The sequence below is a fragment of the Notechis scutatus genome, chromosome 9 (genome assembly GCF_049901735.1).
Source record: "Notechis scutatus isolate UNSWTSFEM ecotype Mainland chromosome 9, rNotScu1.2, whole genome shotgun sequence".
Taxonomy (NCBI): domain Eukaryota; kingdom Metazoa; phylum Chordata; class Lepidosauria; order Squamata; family Elapidae; genus Notechis; species Notechis scutatus.
In genome coordinates this window covers 17,646,802-17,665,689 of record NC_142017.1, presented here as the reverse complement: position 1 = coordinate 17,665,689, position 18,888 = coordinate 17,646,802, and the positions used below count along the sequence as shown (strand labels likewise).

At 41.3% G+C, this 18,888-nt stretch overlaps 1 protein-coding gene across 2 annotated transcripts in view; it reads right to left on the bottom strand.

The window, feature by feature from the left end:
- The window catches only part of SMPD3 (sphingomyelin phosphodiesterase 3), a 76,849-nt gene that overhangs the window by 31,909 nt on the left and 26,052 nt on the right, over nt 1-18,888 (bottom strand). For both annotated transcript variants that reach the window (XM_087971658.1, XM_087971657.1), the window contains exons 3-6: nt 17,257-17,412; nt 13,309-13,398; nt 12,389-12,452; nt 134-296 (exon numbers count right to left, since the gene is read on the bottom strand). In XM_087971658.1, coding sequence (XP_087827784.1) covers nt 134-296; nt 12,389-12,452; nt 13,309-13,398; nt 17,257-17,412 — 473 coding nt within the window. The remainder of the gene's footprint in view (nt 1-133; nt 297-12,388; nt 12,453-13,308; nt 13,399-17,256; nt 17,413-18,888) is intronic.

Here is an 18,888-nt window from a genome sequence, read left to right as displayed (position 1 = left end):
CTTATATTGTTGAGCCCTTAGCATGCAAATTTCTTACTTGGTATTCCTGGTGGGAAGAGCCTTGTATCATGAAGCACTTTTCCTTACCGCGGACCTGAAATTTTAGCTTTAAATGTCATTAAAAGCAGCTTACTGTTTTCCACTCCAGGTAGAGTCCTTCCTTGCTGTAGAGCAGGTAGTCAATCCTCCTCCCGTTGCCTTTCAGCGCTCCCTTCCTCCCTTTCTGACTCGAGGCCTGGCTCTTACTGGCCGGAAACACAAGGAAGGCTTTCCGTCCGTCTTCGCTTTCCATTGTCCTGGTTTGCAAACACACAAGGAGGTTTTAGGTCAGCTCAGCTCTAGCTCAGTCTCATCCATCACAATTTTGCTCATAAAGCAAGTGTGGCTTCCCATTACATGGAAGGGCAAGAAGCTTTTAAGAAGGGGAATGAAATCACTCATTGGTTGGGAAGGATGTTCATGCAGCAACCCTTGTTTGGGCAAAGTCACAGTGGAATCATAGAATCAGTCACAGAATCATAGAATCACTCGTTGAATCATACTCATAAAATCAGGCATAGAAGCAGTCATAGAATCATAGAGTCAGTCATAGAATAATAGACTCAGAGTCAATCAGAATCAATCATAAAACCAATAATAAAATCAGTCATTAAGTCATAGAATCAGTCATAGAATCATTCATAGAATCATAGAATCATAGAATCAATCACAGAATCAATCATAGAATCAGTCCTAAAATCAGAGAATCAGAGAATGTCGTAGAATCATAGAATCAGTCATAGAATCATAGACTCAGAATCAATCAAAATCAATCATAAAACCAATAATAAAATCAGTCATTAAGTCATATAATCAGTCATATAATCATATAATCAGTCATAGAATCATAGAATCAATCACAGAATCATAGAATCAGTCATAAAACCAATAATAAAATCAATCATTGAGTCATAGAATCAGTCATAGAATCACATAGAATCATAGAATCAGTCATAGAATCATAGACTCAGAATCAATCAAAATCAATCATAAAACCAATCATAGAATCAGTCATAAAATCAGAGAATCATAGAATCACATAGAATCATAGAATCAGTCATAGAATCATAGACTCAGAATCAATCAAAATCAATCATAAAACCAATCATAAAATCAGTCATTGAGTCATAGAATCAATCACAGACTCATAGACTCAATAATTAAATCAATCATAGAATCAATCTAGAATCATAGAATTAGACTCATAGAATCATAGAGCTGGAAGGGACTTTGGAGGTCTTCTACCCCAACCCCGTGCTTCAGGCAGGAGACTTTATACCATCCCATTCAAATGGTTGTCTGGTCTATTTTTGAAAACTCCAGTAATGGAGCACCCACAACTGCGGGAAGCAAGCTGTTCTATTGATTAATTGTTCTCACTGTCCAGAAATTTCTCTTTACTTTCAGGTTGGATTTCTCTTTAAAACATTCTTACTCCTTGTCCTCGGGGGCTCTGGAGAATAAGTCAACTTCTCTGTGAGAGCCCCTCAAGTACTGGAAGACAGTTATCATGCCCCCCCCACATCCAAATCTTCTTTTTTGTTAAGCTAAACACACCCAGCTCCCTCATCTGCTCCTCTTTAACTGTCTGGTTTGGTTTTGCAACCCAACAACACAGACACAGACTTCGGAGAGTAATTAGGACTGCAGAAAAAAACAATTGCTACCAACCTGCCTTCTATGGAGGACCTGTATACTGCACGAGTCAAAAAGAGGGCTGTGAAAGTATCTACAGACCTCTCACATCCTGGACATAAACTGTTTCAACTCCTTCCCTCAAAACGACACTACAGAGCAGTGCGCACCAGAACAACTAGACACAAGGACAGTTTTTTCCCGAACGCCATCACTCTGCTAAACAAATAATTCCCTCAACACTGTCCAACTATTTACAAAGTCTGCATTACTATTACTATTAATCTTCTCATCATTCCTATCACCCATCCCCTCCCACTTGTGACTGTATGACTGTAACTTTGTCGCTTGTATCCTTATGATTTTTATTGACTATTTCCTAGTATGATTGGATTTCTTATTGTATGCTATGACTATCATTAAGTGTTGTACCTCATGACTAATTTATCTTGACTAATTTATCTTTTCTTTTATGTACACTGAGAGTATTTGCACCAAAGACAAATTCCTTGTGTGTCCAGTCACACTTGGCCAATAAAGAATTCTATTCTATTCTATTCTATTCTATTCTATTCTATTCTATTCTATTCTATTCTATTCTATTCTATTCTATTCACCATCGTACTATGTAGCCCCAGGCCTTTTGTTCTTTTTCTCTACACTCATTCTAGGGTACAGCATCTTCTTTTTTTGTGTGTCGTAGCAAATAGCTGCACTCTCAAACAGCAACAGCTTTTACAATATTACAAGTACGGCAGCTACAACTTTTGCCAATGCTCCCTGCTATTTTGGAGGGTCAGGGGCAGAGATGGGAGCAGCCAACCTCTCTTTGATCTGGTTGGAGACACACTGGAATGAAGAAGATGCTACTTGCTGGCCCTTGACAGCAGCCCAGCTTTCCATTTATTTTCCGCTCAATTTAAACAAAAACAAAATTGAAAGGAAGACTCCAGGGGCATGGTAGGGGTCATATTGCCTGGTTGTAGTATGAGCAGCTAACACTTGATCGGCTGGCTGCTCTATCTTCAAGGAAAATAGGGCTGTGAAATAGGCAGCTGTTATGAACTGATTTTTTTTTTAAAAAAAAGATGAAATAAGTAAATGATTCCCTGCTGGATTTCACCCAATGCTCATTGTAACTAGCAAGACTGTTAGTTGACCAATCTCATTCTATAAGAACTTAGGAGCCCTAATTTACAGTATGTGTCAACTCATAAAGTATTTCTATGGTCTTTTTAGAGTTGCAAAACCAAAACTGCATTCCATAAATGTTTTCAAAGATAGTTCGCTAGGTGACTGAAGTTTCTGCCGTGCAAAATTCTAACTGGAGAGCATGATTGATGACTCTGGGCTATGGATGTGTCCTATTGGAGAATATGAATTATGATATACCCAGAGGGGTGGGGGTGGGGGAAGCAGGTTCAAGGGTGACAGTGAATGATGTGTCTCAGAGTCGGCTACACCCAGGTCATGCTGACATGTTGACTTCCAATAAATCTTTTGAAATTTTGGGAGTTTGGCTCAAGACTCATGATTTAGAATTGCCAGAAACCTGACAGTATGGTACACACACACACACACACACACACACACACAAGTCTGATGCCTGGATATCAGTTCATTCTAATAAATATGGTCCTGGTCAGGGGTGGGATACGACAGGGTTAACTACCAGTTCAGGATTTACGAGGTTCGGTGATTTATTATGTGCTTCCCTGCACGCTGCGAGCCGCACGCCTGTAAATCGTCATCAGCACACTGCGTGCAGAGAAGCAGCCTTTGAAACAGCCCTCTGTTCTTGTTTTGTTAACTGCAGCTGTGCCTCGTTCAGCAGCTGAAGTTGAAAAATCAGGAAATAAAGATCAGGTAAGAGCCCGGGTGGGCGTGTGGGCAAAAACATCAGCAGACATATGTCTGCTGCTTGCTCTTCAGAGGTGGACAGAACTGGTAGGAACCCACCCCTGGTGCTGGTGTCATTGGGTTGTTAGCCAACCATATATTTAGTGGTGTCCTTTTTGGGTGTCATTGTCATTTTTATTCTTTCCGATAGACTCGTGTCCTAATCCACTTCAAATCCACTTAAATCCTAAAGGAACTAATTGAACGTGCTTGGTTTCCACTTTGCTGCTTTCAAATTACACTTCTCACCTTGCAAATTCCTATTGCGGGCACTCTTGTAAAATAAGAAACTTTTATTTCAATACTGGCACCGTCAGGGGTGGGACTTCCTTGCGGCTTTTTGTCTGACCGCAGCATTCCTTTCAAAGCTACCTGTGAAAGTTTGACATTTTTCTTCCATATTTAGAGGACAGTTTTCCACACGGAAGAAGTTATTGCTGAGAGTTATTACTCTATTCAAGGCTAGAATAAACAAGCTGGTATCTTAATATACCTGCACCCTAAAAATTCCAGGTATCTCTAAGGTATAACACACTTGCCATCCAGATGGGCCCAAAGAGAAGAACAATGATAAAAACTCTACATAGTTTAAAATCAAGTAGGTTAAAGCCACCATTATAGTAAGGTTAACCTCAGTTTGGCCAAAGAAATGAGAACATAAAACACAGAGTGACAGGTTTGGAAGGGACCTTGGAGATCATCTAGTACACCCCCCTGGTTGAGCAGGAGACTCTATACCACGAGTGTCAAACTCAATTTCTCATCAGGGTTGTGTTTGACCTTGGGGGGTAGGGGAGCGTGGCCGGGGGGGGGTGGTATGGCCTCTGGTGGCCTGAGCCATTCTGCCAGCGATAACGGGCTCCCGAGCTCTGTTTTAGTCTGCGACGGCTTCTTGCAACCCTCCGCCAGCAAAAACAGAGCTAAGGAAGGCCGCGGGTGGCCCCATCCCCAAACTTTGTTTTCCCTGGCAGAAGCACCACAGGACGGTCCTTTGCTGTTTCCACGGTTGCCCGGCAGGCCAGATCTAAGCACCTTGCGGGCCAGATCCGCCCCCACCCGGGCCTTGAGTTTGACACTCCTGCTCTATACCATCCCTGACAAATGGTTGTCCAATCTCTTCTTGAAAAACCTCCAGTGATGGAGCATCCGCAACTTCTGGAGGCAAGTTTTTTCCCCACTGGTTAATTGTCCTCCCTGTTTGGAAGTTTCTTCTTAGTTCTAGGTCAGATCTCTCTTTGATAACCTCCCACCTGTTACTTTTGTCCCTGCCCTCAGGGGGTTATAAGTTGACCGCCTCCTCTCTGTGGCAGCCCCTCGTGTACTGGAAGACAGTGATCGTGTCACCCCTAAATCTTTAATACCTAAGCTTTTATTGGATTCACTGAATAAGGGCACAGAACCCTTAAGTTATGTTTTTGCCAATTCTCCGTCTCATTCTGTGATTCGTATTCTAATATTGTTAGTTCTGCATACTGGCGTAATAATGTTTTGCAGTTTTGCAAGATGCTTTCATGTGTAGGATTGACCTGAGGTTACTTTGATATTTGTATTCAGTCTGACACTGCTTGTAAATTGTAAATCTCTTCTTCTTACCCCCCTCCTTCTCCCTCTCTTCCTCCCCTTCCCTTCCTCCTTCCTCCTCCTTCTCCCCTCCTTCTCCTGCCCTCTTCCTCCTCCCCCTCCTTCTTCCTCCCCCTCCTCCTCTTCCTCCTCTTCCTCCTTTTCTTCCTCCTCCCATAACGTAAACTGGAAACGAACTTGGTTATAAACATTTTTCAAATGAATACATAACGTGGGGAGAAAAACAGAAAAAAAATCAGATAACACCCCATCATTCAGTAACTGACTCCACTAGAAAGAGAAGTATGACCAACTCTCAAACACAGCTTGTCCTTGAAATACGACCATAATGTAATCTGCCAAATTACAATTGTAAAATGGGTCAGTAATACAACCAATCTGATTTTATGATTATTATTTTTTTAGCAATGGTTGTTAAGCAAAAGTAGCAAAAAAAATATGAATGTGTTTATCTCTGGTGACCAATTTAATCACTGTCACAACTTTACAACCATAATTCAGTGTAACAATTACAGTTGTTATTTGAGGACTACCTGTAAGGGAATAAGAATGAAAAGACAGGATTGCAATAAAGGAGGGCTGAAATCAAAAGAAGTGACTGAAACAGAGATGTTAGGACTAACCAACCTGTTAGGTGAAGACAATAATTTAGAAGAAATGTCTAAAGAAAGTTAAGAATGGAGAGTGGAAAAACTTGAAATATTAAAAACAAAAATAAGGTCAGCTGGCATGCTAATGAACTGACAGTTGAAAGAGAGGGTGATTGATCATTTTGTTTTCTCAGATTCAAGAACAGAAGAAGACGTGCAATCATGTGGTGGAGAAAACAAGCTACCTACCCTCTAGGGAGAAAAACTTTGGAAAAGTAGACATGATGAAGAAGGACAAGAGTATTTCAGGGACAACAGAGATCAGAATAGTTAAAGCGGGATTCGTTCCAGTTCTAAAGCATAGCTCTTCAAACTGGATATTGCATAAAAGAGAGAGAGAGAGAGAGAAAAGAGAGAGCCCTTTGAATTTAGGATTTGGTAACTCTCTCTTTAGTGTAAGGTTACATTCACAGAATCTTGCAAAGCTGCAAATCTATCCCTCCCCCATTCATCTTAACAGTCCAAGATACTAGGGAGGTTTCCTTAGTATTGGGTACACTCCTGTTGCTTCTGCAGACTCAGCCACCCCTGATCTGACTGTTGCCTAAAGGGCTGCTCTTCCTCCTGTCTCCCAAAGCCATCCCCTCATACCATTCCATGACTGAAGTCTTGTTTATCTTTATTACTATGTATATGTGTAACTTTACCTCTATCTATCTAAATCTATCTATCTCTATCAATCTCCATCTCTATATTTCTATCTAACTCTATTTCTATTTCTATCATATCTAGCTATCATCTATCTCTATCTATCATATCTATCATATCTATCTATCTATCTATCTATCTATCTATCTATCTATCTATCTATCTATCTATCTATCTATCTATCTATCTACCTATCTTACCTCCCTACCTCCCTTACCTAATCTAGTTGTTCAGCTGTATTTGTATCTTCACAACCCCATGAACCATAACACTCCAAGCTGTGCCTTCACAGTCTGCCAAATTCATGTTCATTGCATCAATCACACAATCTAACCATCTCATCCTCTGCCATCCTCTTCTCCTTTTTCCTTCCATCTTTCCTAACATGAGGGCCTCTCTTCTCATTAGGCGGCCAAAGAATTTGAGCTTGAGCTTCAGAATTTGATCTCTGTCTGTCTGTCTTTCTCTCTGTATGTCTCTCTGTCTCTCTGTGTCTCTCTCTCTCTCTCTCTCTCTCTCTCTCTCTGTGTGTCTCTCTGTCTCTCTCTCTCTCTGTTTCTCTGTGTCTGTCTCTGTCTCTCTCTGTGTGTGTCTCTCTGTGTCTCTCTCTTTCTGTGTGTCTCTGTCTGTCTATCTCTCTCTCTCCCTCTCTCTTCCTCCCTCCCTCCCTCTCCCTTAAATAGTAGGACAGAAAAAACAGTGCAATTTTCTTGGGAAAGTTATGGGCTTTTACTTGTAGCAAGCAGAGCTGGTGGGCATTTGTCTATGTGGACATCAAGTATCAGACCCAACCTGATGGCATGTGCCTTAAGTGGGCTATACATAGTTCTACCAGTTGGGTAAATTCATTATAGTCTTAAAGGGCTGAGATGATGTACAACCTGGTGAAGATGTAGAATTGATGATAAGATTATTCCTGAAGAAATGTACTTGACATGAGAATTGTTGTTAGCCAAATCATCAATTAGACTACACTCTGAAAAATGAGTCCCTACCTTTTAGAAGCAAACCTCCATAACATTTGAAAGTCTGCAGCTCCTTTTCTAGAAAATTAGAAATACATTAAAATAATGGCTGCCATTTATTCTTATTACTCATCTGTTATCAGGCTTTTAAATGTAAAATATCCTCTTAACATGTTCTGACGTTTATCTCTAGAGGCCTAATATATTAATGCCTGCTTGCCATTTCTGGTTAATTTAAGTTTCATGGAATCAATAATTTGCAATGTTCACAGATGGGTATTTTTAATTGCCCAGCAGAAAGTTTATTTTGATACAAAGATGGTTCAGCCTAAACCGTTGTCTAATTAATTGTCTTCAGTAGTACTCTTGGCAGATCACTCTTCAGTCTGCTCAGAGAGGGATGTGAAAGAATGAAATTTTCATTGCCTGAGTCAACGAATAATTTTGGTTTTGATAAAATTGACCTCTCTTGAAAGACCAGCCAATTATAGATACTTTATAATGGGAAATTAAACAAAAAGCTGAGAAATAGATGGAGTTATGCTCATTGTAGGAATTTGTCCTCCAGGATATCTTACAACAGAAATCGTTTTCTAAACTGCAATTTTCTAAGCACTCTTACATGTTGCAACCATTTCTCTATCCTTTCTCTTTCTCTTTCTGTCCTACAGTTTATATGTGAAGGACAGGCAGAACCTAGGGTGGAATCAAGAGAGCAATCAGCCTGGAATCCTTACGGTCCCACAAACTGTTTAAGTCCAGCCCCTCTTCAATTCCGTTGACTCTTATTTAGCACCAATTTAGCGCTGACCATTAATTGACTGGATTCTTGTGGTGCTGATTGTTCATGCCTGACAATACATGAGTTGGGCTGTTGTGAACGGCTGCTACATTATGCTACTTAACTTTTATCTTGTTGCTCTCTAGATGTGTAGATGTCTTTACCAGGAATTCTCAGTGTTAGGTATAACATTAAGGTGCGGTTAGGAAGTTACAATATAAGGAAGCATTAGAAGCTGGAAAGCTTACTTGCTGACTGTCTGGCTGTAACTGTTACTGTGTGCTGCTGCGACTAACTGTGATTACTGACTGTGAGTGCCTGTGACTGAACTGTTTTTGTTTGCTACTGTTTGCTGAATATCCAGCGCTTGTTTCTCTGGAGAGTGAAACCGGAGGAGGAGAAGATATCTTTATCGGCTGATAAAGATATTGCAAGGACTCTTAACTTGGACTATACTAGTGAGTCTTACTGGATGGAAATACTGTGAATGACTTAATGGACTGAATGACAATGCTTAAACTCTAACTGGATTAAAAACTATTTAAACTACAAACAGTGTTTGTGTTCAGTGTGTATACCTGGGGCCCTTCCGCTCCTTGGTTCCTGGCTTGACTACTGCCTCTCTAGATGTGTAGATTTTCTTTACCAGGAATTCTCAGCAAGCCCCCACCCCCATTTGAGGACCTGGGAGAATTGAAGTCCATATTTTGAGGACTGCTAAATATTCAATGTAGGGAAGTATCATAACCATTGACAAATAGTAGGGAAATATCATAACAATTGATAAATAGGTAGCTCACCACCTATAATGAACATTTTTAAGGCTCCAATCAATCACCTTTCATTTCATGAGATAACTGTAGGAAATGGATACCTAGTTTAATGGAGCCTTCTGTCTTCGGTAGCAAGATTAGCCACTGATCAGTTTCACCTCTAATTTCTTGGTTGACTTTTGTATTGTTTGACACAAAGGATAAAATAGTTCCTCCTTCCATTCTCCTAGGCAGAAGCTGACCAGAGGCGAAGTAAATTTCATGTGTTCCATCTCCCATCATGCTTGAGAGCCCAAGCTCACATCAGCCAATTCACCCAACATCTTAATCAGATCTGATCCTCCTGATACACTTTGAAAGAACTGGTTTTGGGACCATGTTAATAAAATAGATAAAGATGAAAGGGACAGGAATAAGTTGGGTGGACAATTGTGTTTTTCAATTAATAGAAACATAGAAAAATAGGGCTGGAGAAACCTTCGAGTTCTTCTAGTCCATCCTCTACCCAAGAGAGAACCACTTATACCATCCTGGACAAATGGTTGTCCAACCTTTTCTTGAAAACCTCCAGAATGGAGCACCCATAAATCCAGGAGGCAATGTATTCCACTGATTAAGTGTTCTCGCTTCAGCAAATTTTGTACAAATTTGCGTGCAGTAGAAGGGCATTGAATTAAAGCAGTCGACAATTAAAGCATTTCAGCCTTTTCAATATCTTTGAGGAATAACCTCTTTCGCTCCTTGCCTTAAGTATGGGGCTCCATGATGAGCAAGAGGAAGGATGAGAACTATCACAAGTTCATTGTGCAAATGATGCAATTAGGTAACATGGGATGTCTTCATAACACATGTGCTGCCATCCTGGTGATATCACAATCTTTTGGCCGACTCTTATGGACCTAAAAATCGTCACAGACTTCCTTAATCATTAAAGCAACAATAAAGGCACATACTCCAGAAGCATTGATGTCTATTGATCCTTTTCTTCTAAAGAAGTAGATCTAGATTATTCTCAGTCATGTCTTTAAAACTGCGGCCTTCTTAACTTTATTAATAGGTTTTCTGAGGTTAGCGTTGGAGACCTAACAGAGGTCTAATTTACTGTGCTATTTCCAGATGTACCAGTGCCAATATTAACTGGGTGATAAATTAGGTTTTTATGCCTTTGTCAAATGTTATTATTGAACAATTTCCGTATGGGTCTGTTTTAAGCCTAATCTAGTTGGCCCATGACATTAGCCATTTCAGATATGTAATTATTTCTCTCTCTGTGTGTGCGTTTTAATGATGATATAATGTCAGGGTTGCAATATGTCAGTTACTAAAGGTTTTCAAAATGAGGCTGAACTAAGATTTTGAACGACTAAGGGCAACACTTACAGACCCACTCTTTTGGTCTCCTTCAGGATCAGTTGTGCACCTAATTTTGTGCATGCAATTATATCTTTTCCAGAGTTGAGTTATTTCTGATTCTATTCTGGTGTTTTTCAAAGTATTACAAGATGGATGCAAAGATGCTCCAGCTCCATAGACATTGTGAAGGCCTGTTTTCTCATTAGTGGAAATTTTGGACTCCCCTTCCCTCCCTGGATCTGGTCTCAAGCCAGCTGTTAATGCTTCCACCAATCCCAAGAGAGACTCAACATCCTGTTTCCAGTATCCCTTGGTTAAAAAGGGGGGCACGATAGCTCAGCGGTTAAAGACACTGAGAAAGATGACAGCCCAGGTTTGAGACCCAAGCACCACATGATGGGGGGAGCTTCCATTCTTGCTCCAGCTCCTGCCCACCTAGCAATGCGAAAGTCAAATGCAAGTAGATAAATAGGTACCATTCCGGTAGGAAGGTAACAGTATTCCGCTCACTTCAGTGTATAGTTGTGCTGGCCACATGACCATGAAAAACACTGGCTCTCTTGCTGCTTGGAGAAGAACACCAACCCCTACAGTTGGCCATGACTAGCCTGGGGAAAGCTTTACCTTTTGGTTAAAGCCTGACTCCAATTTCTTTTACTCTAACTGCAAAAAACAATTATTTGGAAAGGACCCACCTGCAAAATGGTGATGTTATGATCATTTTGCTTTGTAAACTCACAGTAGGTTTTATATCCAACAAATTAATGGATACTGGCTGGAAAGTTTGGGGTGTGTGGATCTACCAGTACTTTTCTTCCTGGTCGTTTTGTGTGTGTGCGATTGTGTTTTTACAACAGTCTTTTTCCTGCATAGCTTCCTTTCCTATCAACCTCTGGGTTTTGGTTCTTAAATATTTTTACAAAGCCCAGACGAATGAATGCATGTGTAAATATAATGACCAATGAATGCAGAAGAAGAAACTTCAATTTGTTGTGTTTCCTTTTTTTCTGTTTTTCAATTTGGGTGTGTGTGTGTTGGCTAACTTCATTTGCCTGCTTTTTGAGGTGAGTAGGAGCAAAGATTATTACAGGTTGCTTTGGGGAAAGGGTGGATGGAGAGTGGAAAAAGCCATTTTGTTGGGAAACTGCCAGCTAGTCCAGGAGGGGGAGATGAAGTGTGGATTTAGCTTAGAGTCCTTGCGCAGTGGTAAAAGGTATAAACTTGATATTCCCCCGAGATTCCCAAAACCTTATCCAGTCATTTCCAGGGGAAGGCAAGCAGTCTAGGAATATACTTGCAACATAGGTGATAAACAATAAATGTTTATTACTTCAGCTATTTACAATTGCTTCTGGTTTCTTGCCCCTGACAAATTGGGGATGCATGTGTAGCAGAGGTGGTATTCAGCCAGTTCTGACCAGTTCTGGAGAACCGGTAGCGGAAATTTTGAGTAGTTTGGAGAACCAGCAAATGCCACCTCTGAATGGCCCCACCCCCACCTATTCTGTACCTCTTGAGTCCCAGCTGATTGGCTGGGTCTTCTTTGGTTGCCCTGCACAGGAGAATGGAGCTGGAAAGCAGGTTAGTGGGGTGGGGAGGGAACGGGGACTTTACAGTAACCTTCTGCTGCCACGCCCACCAAACCATGCCCACCAAGCCACACCACGCCCAACCAAGCCACGCCCACAGAACGAGTAGTAAAAAAATTTGAATACCACATTACAAAGGCCAAATATTTCTTACTCAACCCTACAATAAGGCTTTACTCAACCTTACAATTCTACATCCTTCACCTTTTGCCCTTTTTTTGAGTTATATTTTAAGACTTTTGAATAAGAAGCACATACTGAGGATTTATTGCTTAAATTTCTTCGTGTGTTAAATTTTTTCACCGTGTGAGACTTAAGTACCACCATGCAAAGCAAATACATCACATTAAAAAAACAAGTCAATAGAAGTCAATCTGTGAGACACAAGTAAAATCTGAACAAGCGAAATGTTTAAATTAGAGCAGCCCATTTATATTGGTGATAGAAATAAGATGGAAAGCAAAACAATACATACTTCTGTAAGTTATCTGGAGTGCACACTTCTTCGTCATATAGTCCTTTTGGATCTAACAAGGTTCCTGAGAAAAAAAGAAATGTATACAGTAGTCTGCTATTATTTCAAAGCAAAGGGATCAAAAAAGTTTGAAATAGAGTTTGTCTGTATTTTAAAATGAACTATTTGGAATTCTTCAGCTTTTCTAATCCTGTGTCCCCAGATAAATTCCACAATTGTTGGCTCAAACTTCTGGGAAATTATAGTCCAAGAGAACATCCTGTTGAGGAATAATGCTCCATTCCAGATGGATAGATGAATGGATGGATAGATATCATTTTGGCCAATAATGCTCCATTCCAGATGGATGGATGGATGAATGGATGGGTGGATGGATATAATATTGGGGCATAATACCCCATTCCGGATGGATGGATGAATATCACATCGGGCAATAACTCTCCATTCCAAATGGATGGATGGATGGATGGATGGATGGATGGACAGAGTAATTTATTGTGGGAATTTAGTCATTGACTTAATATGTTCCGTGATGCACACTATCATGCAAAATCATCTTATGGTTTATCGAGGGGAGCACACTGTACCTTGCAATTATGATTTGTTAATCCAGGTTTCAGGCTAAACATGTTGTGCAAATCCCAGCCAAAGTGTTGACCCTATCTTTAATTTGGTATCTGTTGGGAAGGCAGGCTGCAATATCTTTAAAGACAGAGTCCGATTTTCATGCCACTTTCTACCACAGGCTTTATAGTGCCCGTGTGTCTGATATCAGATGTTTATAGTTGGCAACTTACTTACCTTGGCTAAAACCAAAGCACAAGCTAGCAAAAATGGGGGATCTAGCCACTCTAAGCAGGTTCCTCCTCCTAGCTAAAGGGACATCTGTCCCATTTCTGGGCCACAGCATTCCATCTTACCAATTGCCCATGATTTGTCCTCCCCTGGACCTTGGCGACATGGGTCCTTGTAGTGGGTGAACAAGCAGTGCTGCTGTTCCAGCTTGTCATCTGCAACCAGAAGAAAGGCAATGAAGGAGATCCATAACGTCAAATCAAATCAAATCAAACCTTTATTGTCAATGCACAACATGTGTACAATGAAATTGAAATTGACGTGTACATCTCGGAGAATCATGGGAGAGGGGTAATGGAGCCAATATTTATGACCAAATTCCAGAAAAATATGAGCCTTTAAGGTATATTGTGGGTATTCCTATGGAATCCTATGGAAATGTGGAGCCCATGAAATAGAAACAAAGAAAGATAGAAAGCTAACAGCAGAAAAAGACCTAGTGGTTCATTGAGTCTATCCTTTGAGTTTATTTGTAGGTTTTTTTGTTTTGTTAATCAATCAATCAATCAATCAATTAATCAATCAATCAATTAATTAATCAATCATTTAAAATCATTTTTATACTTTATATTTTTTAGTGTTATTTTTTAAGTTTTTGCTGGATGATGGACGTGTGTTTATCCCAAGCATGTTTGAATTAATACCACCTCCTTTAAACTTTCATAACTTTCTTTGTCCAAATCTTAAGATTTTTGCTGTTGTTTTAGTCTTTTTTAAATATTATTTTTCTCTTGAGTTTACTCTTTGTAATTGATGACAGACTAACTCGCCAAGAAGTTTTCTTTGACCAACTGTTTTTTAACTCCTCTTTTCGACTATAAAATTGATTCCATTCCAAAGAGTTTTAGAAAGTGAGGATTGATAAATTTTGTATTCACAAAATTGGAGTGGAAAAAGCCAATTTGTTGGGAAACTGCCAGCTAGTGTGGGAGGGGGAGATCAAGTGTGTATTTAGCTTAGAGTCCTTGCGCCATTGCAAAAGGTATAAGCTTGAGATTCCCAAAATCTTATCCCGTCATTCCCAGGAGAAGGCAAGCAGTCTAGGCATATATATATACTTGTAACATAGGTGATAAACAATAAAGTTAATGACTTCAGCTATTTACGATTGATTCTGTTTCCTTGTGCCTGACAAATTGGGGATCCATGGATAGCCATTACAAAGTTTGTTTGAGGATTGGTAAATTTTGTATTCAAAACTATTCTAGCTGGTAGAATGCACTCTCCTTTTTTTTCCTGTTATAGTTTTTAACTGGATTTTAATGGTTGTATTTGAATTACATGGATGGTTTAGCTTTGTGTTTTAATCTAACCAAGAAAATGGAATGGACGTGTACATGTAACTCCTCACTTAAGCTTTCAGGGAGACTGAGAACTCTCACTTCATTAGTCTTGCCATCTTTTATCTTTCCTTTTTTAATATGTTTAATAGCTGTAATGATCATTTCTTTCTTGGATTGCTATGAGAGTTGTTAAGAGTTGGGCAGTCTACAAGTTTAATCATTATTATTAGTCCCTAGGACTGTGTCTAATATATTTTGCCAAGACAGGCTTTATCATAGAAGAAAAGGAAGCAATTGCAAAGGGTCGATATTTTAATGTATTGTTTTGCAGGATATAGGAGGGGATTGATTCCCATTTAACTTTGCCGAGCGTTGTTCAGTACCAGAACACATTAAGGTCTCATCTACCATCTATCTAACCCTGTTCAAATGCAGTTATCTAACAGCACCTCTTAATAATGTTTCCTTTGTGCCACTGGAGAAAGAGGTTGCAGTGTTTCCCTGGCTTCTCTCAAGGGAAGCCCAGAAGTAGCTCTTCCAGAAGCACTAATGATGTCATTGATCATTGTCTACTGTCAAGGCAACACAATTCATAAATGGGAGGTTTTAGCAAAGGAGGGGGAAAAAGGGGAGGGGGAAGGTGTAGCCAACTTCGTCTGAAGCTAAAAATATACCCGTGCATGGAAGGTAATTTTAGACAACTGGATTGTCTAAAAGGACCTGCATTTTGGACATAGTCTTTTATTGGGTGGAGATCAAATTGCCCTGTGGGTATCGATGAGCACAAGGGACATGGTGGCTCAGTAGCTAAGAAACTGAGCTTGTCAATCAGAAAGATCAGAAAGTTCGGCAGTTGGAATCCCTTGCGCCACATTACGGAGTGAGCTCCTGTTCCTTGTCCCAGCTTCTGCCAACCTGGCAGTTTGAAAGCATGTAAAAAATGCAAGTAGAAAAATAGGGACCCCTTTGGTGGGAAGAGAACACCATTCCATGCACCTTCGGCTTTTAGTCATGCCGGCCACACGACCACGGAGACGTCTTCGGACAGCGCTGGCTCTTTGGCTTTGTAACGGAGATGAGCACCGCCCCCTAGAGCCGGAGACGACTAACACGTATGTGCGAGGGGAACCTTTGCCTTGACCTTATCAATGAGTAGGGCAGGAAAATGCAACCTCACAAAACATGTTCCCCCATGTTATAAATCAGTGATCCCCAACCTTTTTTATGCCACGGCCCGGTACCGGCATCAGCTGGGCGCCGCCATCTTTTTTTGATGAAAAAGTGCTTCCGGTGAGCTTTCTACCCGGAAAAGCTCACCGGAAGCACTTTTTCATCAAAAAAAGATGGCGGCGCCCAGCAACCAGCGGCCCGGTAGGACTTGTTCCGCGGACCGGTGGTTGGGGACCCCTGTTATAAATGACAGAGATAGTGGTCTTGTCCATAGGAAAGAGGGAAATCTGTAACCTGGGATGGGGTCAAACAAGTGCACAGGAGGGCAGGGGAAGTAATGGAGGACTTATCAGAACATATTCATAACAAATGAACGACATGCCAGAAGAACCTTGGATTCAACTGAGTTCCATTGTTACATCCTAGGATGTCTTGTTCTAGATTTAGTTCTTAAAGAGGGCAGGCTGGAGGAATAGCTGGAAGATTATCAAGGAGAGATCCTAGAAACGAAGGAGGGATTTTCTGATGGTGAGAACTGTTAACCCCTTGAAGGGCTCACCTCTGGAAGTTGTGGGTGGTCCATCACTGAAGGGTTTTAAGAAGCGATTGGATAGTCATTTGGCCAGAGTACTACAAAGCCTTGGGCAGGAATTGGACTAGAAGATCTCCCAAGGTCCCTTTCAGTCCTCTTAATCTATGTTCTAAGAATGCCCCACTGTTGGCAAGTAGGAAGCCATCTTGGGCTCTTTGAGTTTCCTGGAAAGGACCCTTTTAGTTTCCATTGAACCCACAAAATGAGATGCTGAGGAAAATGCCAACATGCCTTTCAAATGTTTCCCCTGTTTCTATTATATTAAAAACTACCTCGATACCCATGTTTCGCTACAAAACTATGTGGTCGACTTTAGTTTTTGGGGAGGAAAATAAGGGGAAAAAATTCTGCCTCTGTCTACCATCATCCATCGGTATTCATCTGGCTAGAGTCCTGTCAGTGAGTGAGAGAGTTGAGGGCTGTTTGGAAACTGAAGCAGTATTTGCTGTGAGAGCAAGAAGGAGACAGCAAGAAGCCTGGGCATGGCTTAGCTCAACTGTTCTGTACTAAAGCTGCTTGGTGCTGCGAAACTAAAACTGAAGCTGGAACTCCTCTCCTCTGCTTGTGTTTTGCATTTGGGACAGATTTCTTTTCAGGTGGGGAGGGGGAGTAGAACTCCTTAGCATCAGAGCATGTTAATAATAATAATATAGGAAACACTAATGCTCTGATGGTCATTTTGAAAAATCCTTTCTTAGTGAGCACCTAGAAGCCAAGAGGAACATACGTGCCAAATTGCAAGTTTGTAGGCTTTACGGTTCTGGAGATTTTCTGATGATGCATGAGTGGTATTTTGCTTTTATATGTGTGTGTGTGTGTGTGTGTGTGTGTGTGTGTGTGAGTGTGTGTGTGTGTGTGTATAAATTACAACCTCAATGAAAACTTCTAAAGGGGATCATCACACAGAATGCTCCCTGGGGTTTTGGGTGCGTCAGTTGTTTTGAGTTTTAGATGAAAAAAAGCCTCACCTGATGAGCAATTGTCGAAGTTCAGATCCCCACAGACCACATCAAATGCCACCAGCTCCTCTGGGTTGGCTGTACTGGAAGAGGAGGTAGATTTTCTGAAATCAGCCAGCCAATCCTGAAGCAGATCCAGTTGTTCGCATCGAACGGTTGTGTCCTCTGTGGAAAGGACAAAGCAAGCCATTCAAATTTAATCACCAATTTTTAATTAAGAAGGTGTACTTATTTATTTATTTATTAAGTGTCTATGCCACCTACCCTCTACAACAGGGGTGGTCAAGCTCAATTTCACTGAGGGCCACATCAGGGTTGTGTTTGACCTCGGGAGGGGGGAGCATGGTGGAGGTGGCCAGAGTGGGCGTGGCCAGCATGATGTCACTCATATCTGGGGTGCCTGTGGTAGCCCAGGTGCTCTGCCAGTGAAAATGGAGCTCCGTTTTTGGTGGCAGAGTGTTCTGACCCAACCGGGTTCCCAAAGAGCAAACACAGACAAAGGCAGCAGCCCCCACCTTTCAAGGTTTAATCACGAATTCTGTTCCTTTACAGATAAAAGGCTGCTTTCCACTAATTAGCTCCGACAAGAAAGAGCCTTGCCAAGGTGTTCGTCAATGCTGCCAAAAACCCAGAGATAAGGACTAATTTACAAAATTCTCCAAACACGAACTAAGATGTCCACCAGTTGAGCTTCAGAGCTTCTTTGCTGTCTGCAAAGAATGCTTTTCCAAACCTGGCTTTTATCCTCTTGAGGGAGGGGCCATTACCTTGCAGCCTTACTCCCAAGTTGCCTGCGCTGTTGTAATTGTTCTTTCCTCCGAGCAATCCTTTGTGCATGTGCGCTTGGCACAGGCTCCTCGGGAACCTCCTCATCGCTGCTGCCAGCCCCCACAATCTCTGAAGGCAGCAGTCCACTCCCTGATGGTCCTGGCCTCTATTCTGAGTCCTCGCTCTCCTCAGCCATCTGCACCTGCTGCCGGCTAACCACAACACAGAGGCACTGCGGGTTGGTTCTTTGCTATTTCCAGGGGGGCCCCCCCGTGGCCAGATCTAAGCACCCTGCAAACAGGATTTGGCCCTTGGTCCTTGAGTTGACACCCCTGCTTTACAAAGTGAATTTGGTTACCATTTCAGCAGCTGGGGCCAATGGTTAAATGCGGAAGGTTACCCAAATTCCAGAACCCAAACACAGGGTCTTAGAAGTGTTCATTCAGGGACCGTCCAAAGTTACAGCACCACTGGAAAAAACTTGACTAATGACCATTTTTTCACACTTATGACCATTTCAGCCTCCTCACTTTCACATGGTCAAAATTCCAATGCTTAGCAACTGGCTGCAATGTCCTGGGGTCATGTCCTGGGGCCACCCCTTTTTGCGAACTTCTGACCAGCAAAGTCAATGGGAAAAGCCAGATTGACTTAACCACCATGTTACTAACTTAACAACTGCAATGATTCGCTTAACCACTGTGGCAAGAATGGTCGTAAAATGGGGCAGAATTCACTTGACAAATCTTTCACTTAGCAACAGAAATGCTGGGCTCCATTGTGGTCATAAATCGAGGATTACCTGTATTGTATATAAGAAGGTTTGAGTAATTATACAGATTACCAGTTTCTTGCAGAAACCTGACCCAAACT